The sequence below is a fragment of the Thalia democratica genome, chromosome 1 (assembly GCF_965202585.1).
Source record: "Thalia democratica chromosome 1, ktThaDemo2.hap1.1, whole genome shotgun sequence".
Lineage (NCBI taxonomy): Eukaryota > Metazoa > Chordata > Thaliacea > Salpida > Salpidae > Thalia > Thalia democratica.
In genome coordinates, this window is record NC_139165.1 from 30,552,993 (window position 1) to 30,567,698 (window position 14,706).

Genomic DNA, 14,706 nt, shown 5'->3' on the forward strand with positions numbered 1-14,706 from the left:
TATATTACATTGCTAGTTATAATATTTTTTTAATGCTTTTTACTTATCTTCAATTTTAATTACCAAATCATTGACAGTTGTTTTTATATGTTATTATATATAACTCTCTTTTTTAGTTTTATTTCAAAACTTACTATATTTAAAACCAAGTAAAATTTGATACATTAGTAAGTATATTGTTACCATCGATACTTCAAGTATTAAGCTAGTTTGGTTCTACAAATAAAAATATTACTAATTGTACAAATAAACAATGAATATCCAGAATATTTATTATAAAATAAATCTCTAAGTAGTATGCAACTGCTATATCTAGTATACAATATTTTTTGAAATTTTTTTAATCTTGAGAAATAATTATTATTATATTATCTCTAAATTTTTTTTTAATTAGCTATTATCTATCTGTTTAAGTTTCTATTGGAAAAAACTTCCAAGAAATTAAAAATTCTACGTTGCAACTAAATTTGTTTTGCTCTTTATCAGCCTAATTGACGTAAACTTTAAAGTAATAAAGGCAGTTTTTAAAACTACAAAAAATATCAATTAACAAAAACTAATACCTTTATAAATTAAACTTAAAGTACGCTAATCATAATGAAAATATTAGATCAACGAGTTTTTCAAATCAAAAAACGCAAAACTTTTATGCGGAGGTTTAAATCATAAAATGTAGAGCAGCATCAAAGTGGAACGTTTTAAATTTATTAGTTAAAATGAACAAGAAATATCATGTACTAAAAGTAAATAATCGAGAGGCAAATAATCTAGTAAATGTTGTTTTCTAAAAAACTTTTGAATAACTTCAAGTCTCCCATTTTGCGAATTGGAACGAAAGTTTTGATGCTCTGTAAAAAGTAAGTTTTAATATTTCAAACTGTTGTAGTTTTTATAAGACTACTGAATAAAAAACGTTGTAAACTATTACAAAATAACAAACAACACTTTTTTGGTTTACATATTAAACTAATAAGTTATATTTTTTCTATTATCGTTTTACTTTAGCTTGAGTTAGTCGTCATTTAAGTAAGAATATTTATTTTTTACATTAAAGTGATCTAAAGGGTTTTTTTAGATACCCAAAAATTTATCAAATCAAAATTGAATACCTTTACTTTTAGTCTGTCACAAACACAGTAATATTTAACAAACTTAAAAATGTTTTTTGACATTTACTTAAAATTTCGAAATTAATAGGAAAATAATTTGCAAATATAACCTGTTGGGCCTGCTGTTTGCTGTACACAGTCCCAATAACCACATACGAGTTCTTGTCCCCATACTCCTTCTTGATGCGGGTGTACACCGAGCTCTTGCCCACCTTGTGAGAGCTGTACACGTTCGCAATGTCCACGTACCGGTCCAGACCGAACACCAGGAGCTTAGAAGCCGCCTCAACCATTTCGCTGTTCGTGCAAATCACTATCTCGGTTTCCGATCTAATCAAGGAGTTATAACTTTATAATATAATTAATTGTTAGACCAAGACATATAGAATAAGAAAAAAAATCAATTAGAGTCCTAAAAAAGCAAAGTTTATAAGCAAAATGTTTAAGTAAAAAAGCTATTATAAAAATAAATAGTTTATGATTGAGTTTAATTAGTAAGAAATAAATCTAACTTGTTACATATAACATCGAGAACGGCGGTGGACACGTCCAACCACATCTTCACCGGTCCAGTCATCATCCGTTCCTTGTTTCTTGCACATCTCTCCTTGGCGTCTCCTACCTCATTCTGTTCTCCTTGCCAGTTATGAAACTTCCGGTAGGTGTCACGGATCATGCGGTACCTGAAACGTTTAATGAACGATATTTATAAAAGTTCAAAAGATTTTTTTTCAAAATTCACCTATTAATGGTTGAATAAAGTTTGCTAAAAATTAAATATGGAACAACAACTTTTGATATTTTTTATTAAAAAAAACCTGCCAACCTGTAAGCAAGCCTTTGCAGAAAACCAATTGAGTCATGGGAGGGATGCGTTCCAGGGGCATAAAGAGCAATATCGTAAAATCCATCTTTGGTGAAGTCGTAATTGGACAAGTCTTGGTTCAAGTTGTCGTCTTCGGCAACATCTTCTACATTGCACTGGCCATAGTTCTGATTAAATAGTTTATTTCAAATAGCTTTTTGTAACTAACTTGTCAAATATTTAACTTTTAAGCATGTCGAACATTACAACTTTAAATTATTTCAACAGTTTAGATTAGTATAGTAAGACCTATATTAACACAGTTAAAAAATAATTGAGTCACATAATTGATATTTGATAGAATTGCAGCGTAATAAAAAAAGATATGAAACTATTGTTTATTTACTAAAGATTTATAGCAATTATAGCACTTGTTTTTATTAAATAGTTCTGTTGCCTAACTCTTAAAAGTTAAAAAAATTAAAAGATCATTTTCAGTAGTTTTCCATTATAATAAAAATTACACAACATAATTAAATTAAATTAAATTAATTTTAAACTGTACTTAGATACCAGTTAAACATTTTAAATTATCTTTTTTTACACTTGAAGACACTTGGAATAGTTTAAATGCAACGAAATATATTTATGTTACAGGAATTAAATTCATTTGGCAAACTAAATGTGAATTTGTTTATGCAGTTTACATTCTCATGCATTAAAAATAATTGAGTCACATAATTGATATTTAGTAGAATTGTAGTAATTATATAAATTTAAGTACTATAAATACGATATGAAACTATTGTTTATTTACTAACGCTTTATAGCAATTATAGCTTTTGTTTATATTAAATAGTTCTTTTGCCTAACTCTTAAAATTTCAAAAAAAAATCAAAAATCATTTTCAATAGTTTTACATTATAATAAAAATTACACAACATAATTTCATCAAATTAAATTAAGTAGAAACTGTACTAAGATGCCTGTTAAACTTTTTTAAATTATCTTTTCATACATTTAAAGACACTTGGAATATTTTATATGCAATGCAGTGTATTCATGTTACAGGATATAAGTTGATTAGGCGAACTAAATCTAAGTTTGTTTTTACAGTTTACATTCTCATGCATTAAAAATAATTGAGTCACATAATTGATATTTAGTAGAATTGTAGTAATTATATAAATTAAAGTATTATAAATACGATATGAAGCTAATGTTTATTTACTAACGCTTTATAGCAATTATAGCTTTTGTTTTTGTTAAATAGTTCTTTTGCTTAACTCTTAAAGTTTCAAAAAAGTCATTTGTTAATTTTAAGTTTGTTTGGCTTTTAAGTAAAAGATAATTTTCAATAGTTTTACATGGTAAAAAAAAATTACACAACATAATTAATTAAGCTAAATTAAGTTAAGTTGAAACTGTACTAAAATGCAAGTTAATTTTTTTTTAATTATCTTTTCTTACACTTGAAGACACTTGGAATAGTTTATGTGCAACTGAAAGTGGTTATGTTACAGGATTTAAATTGATTAGGCAAACTAAATGTAAATTTGTTTTTACAGTTTACAGTTTCTTTTTAAATGCTAATTAAAAATTTATATTCAGTATAAGAATACAATGCAGTTCATAATTGGTATAAATATGCATAGTAGCTGTTACAAATTATTTTTTATATATGATTTACAACTATGTGCTTGAATAAGAATAAAAAGCTTGTATGAGTTTTTGATATTTTATTAAATTAGTTGAAATCTCATTTCATTACACTATAACATCTGAAAACTGTGCGTGTAAAAAAATTTTTGACGGTGCAATAGCGATATATAAACAACAAAATAATTTTAAGTGAACAAATTAACAATGCAAACAATACAAGATACTTAAAATTCAAAACAAACTTCAAAATCTTGCTTGAAGAAGAAGTTGTGTCCGATGTAATCTATCATGTCAGTGGACCACTCCAACAGCATTTTGATGTCTTTCTTGTTCCTTACCACTCGATGCAAGCATTATTGCTGCTCCAAACACTTTGATGTCCGGTATAAGTACGTCGTTTAAGTCGAATACATACACTCTCTGTAAATAGAGTTGGTTTTAATACAACTAGTAATATGTAATGAGTTAATTATAACATACGTTAATACATGATGGTATACATAAGGCTGACTTAAGTTTGCAAAATTTTTTTTTTTTTGAGTAATAGACAATGATCAACTATAAATAATCGGGTTATAAGTAGTAGGTAAATCTCAGTAAAAAATGTAGTCGACGACATCAACTCTTTTTTCAAGTTTGAGAAAAAAGGAAACAAACAAAATTATGACACCTTTGGTAAAAAGTAAGAATATTACTTGTATTATACATTAGTTTGAGGTACTTAAAATAGTACAGTACGGACGTAATAACAATATAAAATTTAATTATTACTTTAAGTTACAACAAAAAAGGTTATACACAAACTTCAGCACGTAAACAGTTCCTAAACTAAGTTTTTTTAAAAGTTTATGGTACTTATTTAGATATAACTTTACATTTATGTTTCAAACAAACTTTTTTAGGGGGAGGTATTAAAGCTTGCTGGGTTCCATTCTTTCGTTTTCATGGTCGTTTGTTGAAATAACTTGCTGGATACTTCATCTCAAAATTCTTAAAAGCTGGAGCTGAAAATGATTAACTGTATAAAATTTGTTGTTTACTTTCTGTTGTTAGAATCAAAGCAAATTATCAGGTTAAATTTACAGCTAACATAAAGTTACAAATTAAAACTAAACCATTTCAAGTAAAAAACACATTAATTTTTATTAAGAAAAAACATAAAACTTACTATTTCTTCCTGCAGTTTTCAAGATTTTGTTTTCATTTCGTTCCAAACCCAAAGTGATCGATAAAAATTAATACAAACTAAATTTACATACTTAATGAAAAAATGAAACTTTGCGACACATTGATTAGAAGTCATACAACAAACTTATTAGAACTAACACTATAACCTCTCTTGCATGTATGTATAAAATAATAATAAATTTATTTTTATATTATTGTAAAACTAAATAAACTAATTAATTTAAAGTAAAGCAATTAGAAATTAGTCAAGAAAAATAATATGCTAACAAAAACATTGCAAAGTTACGGAACTTTAAATATTTATAAGCAGATGTTTACAAATTTAACTACAAACCTTCAGCTATCGCAAATAATGTATATGTTTTCATTTGTTGTGTTACCAAATTATTCCCATTGTTCAAAGTAGCCATTTGGTTTGAAACAGCTGGCTTAATAGAATTGGCTCGGTCCACACTAGCTTGATTGTTAACCAATGAACTGTTACTTGCTTGGGGCTGATTATCATTTGCCATCAGGTTGTAATTGGATGTACTTGCTTGATAGTGAGTTGGACTTCTTAGCCGAAAGCTACCTGGTCCGCTTCCTTGAGGGTTATTTAGGACAGATATTTGGGGTTGGGGAACTCGAGTTTGGTTGAACACCGAATTGTTGCTTGCTTGGGGTCGATTGGCACTCACATCGGCCGGCAGATTGTAATTCGATGTACTCGATTGAGATGTGGCACTTCTTGTTTGGGAGCTACTTTTGACGCTTCTCTGACGGTTGTTGGATATCGGAGGGTTATATGGGTTAGGAATCGGGGGTAGAGGAACCCGTAACCGAGGTGGATAGGAGTATAGAGGGTAAAGAGGAGGAAATCGCATGTGGTTGCCATAGTAACCTGCTGGAATCTGTAAAATATTTTTTGTGAATTTAAACTTAAAAGCGTTAATTGATGCAAAATAATTGATGACAATTATTAGTTTGAAAACAACAAACTTGTTTAGTAATGTTCAAATTTAAAAAGTCATTAAACATTTTTAATAAAAAATTCTTATTTATTATAGTGGCTTGTTTAAAAAATCCTGTTTTTTTTTTAATTGCTTATTAGTATATACTAGTAATTTTACTAATATATTTATTAATTATCGTTTTTACGTAATAAAAATTATGCAGAAATATAACAAACTAAACTAAAAAACAATCATACAGATAAATTTCGTAAGAAATTTAAAATAATTTTGTTTAGCCAATCTTATGTATATATTTAGTCTAATTAAGTATAAAACTAATCTAATCTTAATTTGAGACGAACAGTTATTAATACAACTATTTCAATGAAACGTTCCCAAAAAATTGTATTGTTAAAAAAACTTGTAAATATATATATATATCTATACATATATATATATTTGAACTAACAGAAGACTTAACTAATCTTCAACTAAAGCGATAAATGATTAAAACTAATTTCGTTAAACATTTTTAAGGAAAAACAAACTATTACAAACATTAGAATGAGTGACAGTTCATATACAAACGATCAATTACAAGTAACTTACATTAAATCTATAGTTTGGTACATTCCATGGATATTGGTTTGGATTTAATCCGGAAGTTGATGGCAAGTTATTTCCTGTTAAATATTTTATAGTAAGTGACAGCTAATGGTTTATTATTGTTTTAAATTTGATTCTATTAACTTATACTTTTTACTTGAAAGTGATTTAAAATTTATGCTATAGTTCTACAAATAGTTTAATACAATACAGCACTAGTTTCAAATATCTTTTAACTCTTCTAGTAACTTAACTAGAATAGCTAAAAGTCTACCAAGTAGATACATACTTTTTTACATTAAGTTTTTTAGTTACATGGATGAACCTACAAATTTATGTAACAGGCTTTATAGCTTATAACAAAATCTTCAAATACAGTCCACAGTTTTCTATTAAACTACATATATAACTATAATACGAGTTTATAAATACAAACCTTAATAAAATGTTTGTTTTGCTTTTCTTACATAAGGGCAACAAACATTATGACTAAACTCTAGGATTCAAATTTCTATAAAGCTTTCTATGGATCTAATCAATATTTTAAAACAATTTTATAAGAAACAACAATTCCCTCTTTTTGTTTTGATCATAAAAAACTCTGATTTACTGGAACTTATTAGATTGATTTGTTTAAAACTGATCAACAAAAACTTACTATTGTTGTTGTTGCTGTTGTAGTTATCATTGGTAAAGTTGTTGTTATATGACATTTTATTTTATTAGATATTTTTTAAATATTTCTAAAAAGTTTTTTGTAATGAAATATGTTTTTTAAACTGAGGTTTCTACTTATACTTCAACAACTAGCCAGTTAATATAATTTTACATATAGCATAATGTTCTACTATTTACTTATTAGCATTTTTCTTAAAAATTACTAGAGCCTAAAACAATCTACTTTTCATTAGAGGTTAAATTAACTAAACAAGTTTAACTTTAAGAATCTGTTGTTATAAATTAATTTCTTAAAAACATTCTATTAAAGTTTACTGTACATTCTAATGATAGTTTGAACATAACATTTGATGTTGAGTTTAAGTTTGTCAGACTAAATAAAAAAATTCTACATATCATTTAAAATAAACTAACATGTGGAATTAAATTTACATTAAGTTACTATTTAAAATTATCATACAATTATAAAACCATTTGTTTTTAAGTCACTTATAAACTAAAACTTCTTAAAAATATTCTATTGAACTTTTTTGTCTAATGATTAATGATTAAACTAATGATCAATGATTAAAACAAGTTTCTAGTTGGCCTTTGTTTTATCTGTAAATTAATAACAATGAGTTATAGCAGTATTAAACCAAGTTAAACCATCAAAGCAAAACATACAACTATAGTGAAGCAAAAAATGAAGTAAAAATAACTATCAAACTTAAAAACTTCGTGAACTATACAAATTTGGTAGTCTCGTTTTCTATTTATTTAATGTAAATACTTGTTGGTCTAGTTTTTGTTAATCAAAAAAAAATTTTTAAATTGATATAGCTTTAGTTTTTACTTATCTTTTCTTATTCTTACTTAATAATTGCTATTATTCCTTTTAAAGTTTATTTTTACATAACCAACAGCTGCATCAAATACTTTTTACCTTTTAATTTAATTTTATAATATTTTGTCACTAACGTGACTAGAACAGATATCGGAAAACTGCGGCCCGCGAAGTGCTACAAACATACTAATCAAAAAATAAAACATAAAGTCTATGTGATAAAAACTTACAACTAGGATCTATGTTCTATAATAATAGCCAAAATTGCTTTAATATAATTATTCCTTTAAAAAATTTTTGACTTAGTGTAACAGTTTTATTCTGATTTCTACAATATTTCAAATAACTACGGCTATTTCTATATAGTGCGGCCTGCAAGGAATTTTTACTAGGAAATTTGGCAGTTGACTTGTATAGGCTGCCGATCCTAGGACTAAAATGTAAATATAAGAAATTTTATAAAAATATTAATAGTTAATTTCTTAAAAAATAAAATAAAGTTGCAGTTGCTTTAAAACTTATTTAATAGTTTTTAGTACAACTCATTTAAACAAAGTGCATTTAAAAAAAATTATGTTCAAAATAATGTGCTTTATCAGTTTAAGTCTTGTACATGGAAGTTAAAAAACTTTGATAACTATCATTGCAATTCTAAAACTCCTTTACATGTATATTTTGTAACACAAATATGATTTTTTACATACAGCCTGTATTGTATTTTTTAAGTATACCATTTGAGTGGTTTTTGTACACGAACTGTTATAAAACCATTAAAGTTATTAGAAAATAATTTAGTTTCACAAACTTTAGAGTTACTTTTAATAAATAACTAATCGACGGCTTTTCTATACCATTGATTTACATGATTGATTTTTTAAACAATTTTTTGGATTTCTATAAATTGTGTAAGACAAAACCTATCAACAGTTACTAACAGATGAAAAAGGTTATGTAACTTTTTATTTTACACACTCAAAAGTATTTTTATTTTTAAGAAATAAAGTTTTTTAACGGTCTTGAGTTAAAAACAAAACTAGAGATCTTTATTAGGCTCATTTAAAAAGATATGAAAAAACTTATACTTACAGATGTTTCTAGTTTTAAAAGACCAATTTTGTTTAAAAACCAAAAATACATTTGAACGTTGCCAAAAAAAAGTATTTATTTATTTTGAAAAGTTACCTTGTTAAAGAAATTAGTTCTCTAAAATTTACACTATTAGGTTGTTGGCTGTTGATTGATAACAACTCAGATTACAAAAATAAAAACAACAAAAAAAAAGAACACAAAAACGCAAAATCTCAGTTAAAGTGATTCAGTTATATTTTTTTGACATCAATAAAAACATAAAAAACATAAAATATTTACAACTAGCGCTTTAACTAAAAATAAATAAGTAAATACAGTTATGTTAAAAAAAAACTCTGCGTAAAAAGAACTTACATTATAATATAATAGTAATTGTAGCCTGATACAATAAGCTTTTGTAACAGATAATAAGCTGGAAAAAACAATTTTTATCGAGTTCATTTTTTATATTCACCTGGGTAGTTGTAAAAAACAATAGCTTTTAACAATAAGAAAGCGTGAATTTTTTTTTGATAGATTACAGTTTTGAAGAAACATAAAAATAAACTAAATTAAAAGTAATCAAACAAAAATCGTATAAATTCTAAAGCAACTTGAAGTTTTAGGATTTCGTGAAAAACTTAGATGATATATTTTGAAAAAAATGTACAACTAACACTAAATAAAACTGTTTATTTGAGCATCTGTGTTAATAAATAGTTATTTTAATTGTAAAAAAACATTCGCAATTTCTAATATTGTTTCAAAAAAAAACAGTTTTCTCTATAGCTGAAATTTATTTTATTGTAATTTAAAAAAGGTAGAGAGTTTTTTTAGCCTGCTTGCCGGACTCACTTTAAAATTTATTTATCTAACTGTAAATTTACAGCTAACATTAAGTTACAAATTAAAACTAAACCATTTCAAGTAAAAAACACATTATTTTTTTTAAGAAAAAACATAAAACTTACTATTTCTTCCTGCAGTTTTCAAGATTTTGTTTTCATTTCGTTCCAAATCCAAAGTGATCGATAAAAATTAATACAAACTAAATTTACATACTTAATGAAAAAATGAAACTTTGCGACACATTGATTAGAAGTTATACAACAAACTTATTAGAACTAACACTATAACCTCTCTTGCATGTATGTATACAATAATAATAAATTATATTTTTATTATTGTAAAACTAAATAAATTAATTAATTTAAAGTAAAGTAATTAGAACTTAGACAAGAGAAATAATATGCTAACAAAAACGTTGCAAAGTTACGGATTTTTAAATATTTATAAACAGGTGTTTACATATTTAACTACAAACCTTCTGCTATCGGCAAGAATGTATATGTTTTCATTTGTTGTGTTACCAAATTATTCCCATTGTTCAAAGTAGCCATTTGGTTTGAAACAGCTGGCTTAATAGAATTGGCTCGGTCCACACTAGCTTGATTGTTAACCAATGAACTGTTACTTGCTTGGGGCTGATTATCATTTGCCATCAGGTTGTAATTGGATGTACTTGCTTGATAGTGAGTTGGACTTCTTAGCCGAAAGCTACCTGGTCCGCTTCCTTGAGGGTTATTTAGGACAGATATTTGGGGTTGGGGAACTCGAGTTTGGTTGAACACCGAATTGTTGCTTGCTTGGGGTCGATTGGCACTCACATCGGCCGGCAGATTGTAATTCGATGTACTCGATTGAGATGTGGCACTTCTTGTTTGGGAGCTACTTTTGACGCTTCTCTGACGGTTGTTGGATATCGGAGGGTTATATGGGTTAGGAATCGGGGGTAGAGGAACCCGTAACCGAGGTGGATAGGAGTATAGAGGGTAAAGAGGAGGAAATCGCATGTGGTTGCCATAGTAACCTGCTGGAATCTGTAAAATATTTTTTGTGAATTTAAACTTAAAAGCGTTAATTGATGCAAAATAATTGATGACAATTATTAGTTTGAAAACAACAAACTTGTTTAGTAATGTTCAAATTTAAAAAGTCATTAAACATTTTTAATAAAAAATTCTTATTTATTATAGTGGCTTGTTTAAAAAATCCTGTTTTTTTTTTAATTGCTTATTAGTATATACTAGTAATTTTACTAATATATTTATTAATTATCGTTTTTACGTAATAAAAATTATGCAGAAATATAACAAACTAAACTAAAAAACAATCATACAGATAAATTTCGTAAGAAATTTAAAATAATTTTGTTTAGCCAATCTTATGTATATATTTAGTCTAATTAAGTATAAAACTAATCTAATCTTAATTTGAGACGAACAGTTATTAATACAACTATTTCAATGAAACGTTCCCAAAAAATTGTATTGTTAAAAAAACTTGTAAATATATATATATATCTATACATATATATATATTTGAACTAACAGAAGACTTAACTAATCTTAAACTAAAGCGATAAATGATTAAAACTAATTTCGTTAAACATTTTTAAGGAAAAACAAACTATTACAAACATTAGAATGAGTGACAGTTCATATACAAACGATCAATTACAAGTAACTTACATTAAATCTATAGTTTGGTAAATTCCATGGATATTGGTTGGGATTTAATCCGGAAGTTGATGGCAAGTTATTTCCTGTTAAATATTTTATAGTAAGTGACAGCTAATGGTTTGCTATAGTTTTAAATTTGATTCTATTAACTAATACTTTTTACTTGAAAGTGATTTAAAATTTATGCTAAAATTCTTTAAATAATTTAATACAATACAGTACAAGTTACAAATATCTTATAACTCTTGTAGTAACTTAACTAGAATAGCTAAAAGTCTACCAAGTAGATACATACTTTGTACATTAAGTTTTTTAGTTACATAGATGAACCTACAAGTTTATGTAACAGGCTTTATATCATATAAAAAAATCTTCAAATACAGTCCACAGTTTTCTATTAAACTACATATATAACTATATTACGAGTTTATAAATAAAAACGTTAATAAATGTTTGTTTTGCTTTTCTTACAAAAGGGCAACAAACATTATGACTAAACTCTAGCATTCAAATTTTAATAAAGCTTTTTATGGATCTAATCAATATTTTAAATTATTTTATAAGAAACAACAATTCCCTATTTTTGTTTTGATCATAAAAAACTCTAATATACTGATCAAGAAAAACTTACTATTGTTGTTGTTGCTATTGTAGTTGTCATTGGTATAGTTGTTGTTATATGACATTTTATTTGTTTAGATATTCTTCAAATATTTCTAAAAAGTTTTTTGTAATTAAATTTGTTTTTTTAAACTAAGGTTTCTACTTTTACTTCAACAACTAGCCAGTTAATATAACTTTACATATAGCATAATGTTCTACTATTTACTTATTAGCAAGTTTCTTAAAAATGACTAGAGCCTAATACAATCTACTTTTAATGAGAGGTTAAATTAACTAAACAAGTTTAATTTTAAGAATCTGTTGTTATAAATTGATTTCTTAAAAACATTCTATTAAAGTTTACTGTAACATTCTAATGATAGTTTAAAAATAACATTTGATGTTGAGTTTAAGTTGGTCTGACTAAATAAAAATATTCTACATTACTTTTAAAATAAACTAACATGTGAAATTAAGTTTATATATAGGTACAATTTAAAATTATTATTACAGTTATAAAACCATTTGTTTTTAAGTCACTACAAACTAAAACTTCTTAAAGATATTCTATTGAACTTTTTTGTCTAATGATTAATGATTAAACTAATGATCAATGATTAAAACAAGTTTCTAGTTGGTCTTTGTTTTATCTGTAAATTAATAACAATGAGTTATAGCAGTATAAAACCAAGTTAAACCATCAAAGCAAAACATACAATATAGTGAAACAAAAAATTAAGTAAAAATAACTATCAAACTTAAAAACTTCATGAACTATACAAATTTGGTAGTCTCGTTTTTTATATATTTTATGTAAATACTTATTGGTCTAGTTTTTGATAATCAAAACAAATTTTAAAAATTGGTATATCTTTAGTTTTTACTTATCTTTTCTTAACCTTACTTAATAATTGTTATTATTCCTTTTAAAGTTTTGTTTATATAACCAATAGCAGCATCAAATAATTTTTACCATCTAACTTACTTATACAACATTTTTACACTAACGTGAATAGAACAGATATCGGAAAACTGCGGCCCGCGAAGCGCTACAAACATACTAATCAAAAACTAAAACATAAAATTCATGTAATAAAAACTTACAACCATGTTCTATAATCACTAGCCAAAATTGCTCTAATATTAGTTGCTTTAAAACATTCTTGACTTAAAATAGCAGTTTTATTCTGATTATTACAATATATTTTATAAAATTTAATTTAACTGTAAAAACATTCGCAACTTCATATATTGTTTCAGTAAGATAAAATTAGTTTTCTCCATTGTTGAAATTTACTTTATTGTAAGATATTAAGGGTAGAAAAGTTTTTAGCCGGATTGCCGGACTTACTTGAAAATTTATTTATCAAACTGTAGAAAAACCTTTGCGGGCTTCGTAATTTTAAAAATAAAATAAGTTAATGTCTTAGAACAAAGTAAGTTTAACAGTAGTAAATATATTGAATTAAAAAAAAATAAGGTTTAAAATGTTTAGTCTAAGTATATTTTTGTACAAAAAGACCTATTGGGCATCCAATAGTACACCATATTTAAATTAGAACTATAACAGTTTTAGATCCACCATGTCTTAATTATTACAGTCTTACAACTAAATCTATAAATAAGTAAGTTCCTGAGAGTTTTAAATAAATTTTGTTATATTTTTGGAATCGTTCTGTTTATCTAAGAATTCGTATAAAATATATATCAAAGTAGGTTGTTTTTAGATAGATATCTTTAAATAGTTACAAATAAACAGCTTTAAATTTGTAACAAGTATTCAGTTATTAAAACTAACTGCTTTTGCTTTTTATAACAATTCTATCTTTAAAATCTAAATACAAACACTTAAAGTTTTTAAAACTTTGTTACGTAAAAATAATTTTGTAACTCAGGTTTTATAAAACTATAAAGCTGTACATTTTTTAATATTTTTAAAATAAGATTCAAAGTTTTCAACTTTTATCCAAAGAGAAGATTACAAGTTTTTTTAATTTATAAATATATAAAAAAATTAGTAATATAAAAATTACACATACTATTATAAATTTTTACTTATAACGAATCTTTTAATCGAATAAAATTTTAAAATAAACAAACTTTTAACTATCATTTTTAAAATTTTTAAGAAGACCTTAGGTATAAAAGTTTATGAAGTGATAAAGCATGCTTTTTAAATTTATACTTTAAATTCATTATTTTAGTTGTTGATAAATTAATTATCATTTGAAAGTTTTTACTGCAATGAAATCTCTAAGTACACAAGTTGATCTTTAATTTAAATTAAACAACAAGACAATATATAAACTACATAACCTTAAAACCACATTTGCACAATTAATGGCTTCAACAGTTTGGAATTATAAATAAATAGTTATTTATTTTTATTTTTGCAAGCTCATTTCATATGTTATTTTGACTGGAGGAATCATATTTGTCTTGGCTATACTAAGCAGCACACATGACTTTGTATCATTAAAAATTAGCGTCTTTTTGGATCACATTTTTCGAGATCACAATTTGTTGAAAACAATTTTCTAGACAACATTTTTTAAGTGTTCCGTGATTGGCTTACTAAAAGGTTACTAAAGGTTAAAGTTAAATTTATTTTATACTTACAAACAAATATATGATATGTAAGCAAGTTAAAATAAATATTACAATTTTAACGTTAATAGAAAAGTAAACAAAACAAAATTTAGATAAT

The 14,706-nt window shown here is 25.5% G+C and overlaps 1 protein-coding gene across 1 annotated transcript; it reads right to left on the minus strand.

Moving 5' to 3' along the window:
• Positions 1-767: 767 nt before the first annotated feature.
• On the minus strand, positions 768-3,866 carry LOC145835168 (protein phosphatase EYA1-like). Its single transcript, XM_082942725.1, has 5 exons — positions 3,819-3,866; positions 1,936-2,102; positions 1,622-1,792; positions 1,220-1,439; positions 768-848 (listed from the first exon to the last, which is right to left on the minus strand). The coding sequence occupies exons 1-5, from the start codon at positions 3,864-3,866 to the stop codon at positions 768-770; spliced, it is 687 nt and encodes a 228-aa protein (XP_082798851.1).
• Positions 3,867-14,706: the final 10,840 nt, after the last annotated feature.

What these genes read in the sequence shown, in the direction of transcription:
- LOC145835168 (XM_082942725.1), bottom strand. Translation starts at nt 3,866, where the DNA reads ATGATAGATTACATCGGACACAACTTCTTCTTCAAGCAAGATTTTGAA. An exon ending in CTCGATGTTATATGTAACAA is followed by an intron (nt 1,440 to 1,621) that starts GTTAGATTTATT and finishes CTCCTTGATTAG; the next exon opens with ATCGGAAACCGAGATAGTGA. An exon ending in GCAAACAGCAGGCCCAACAG is followed by an intron (nt 849 to 1,219) that starts GTTATATTTGCA and finishes TACTTTTTACAG; the next exon opens with AGCATCAAAACTTTCGTTCC.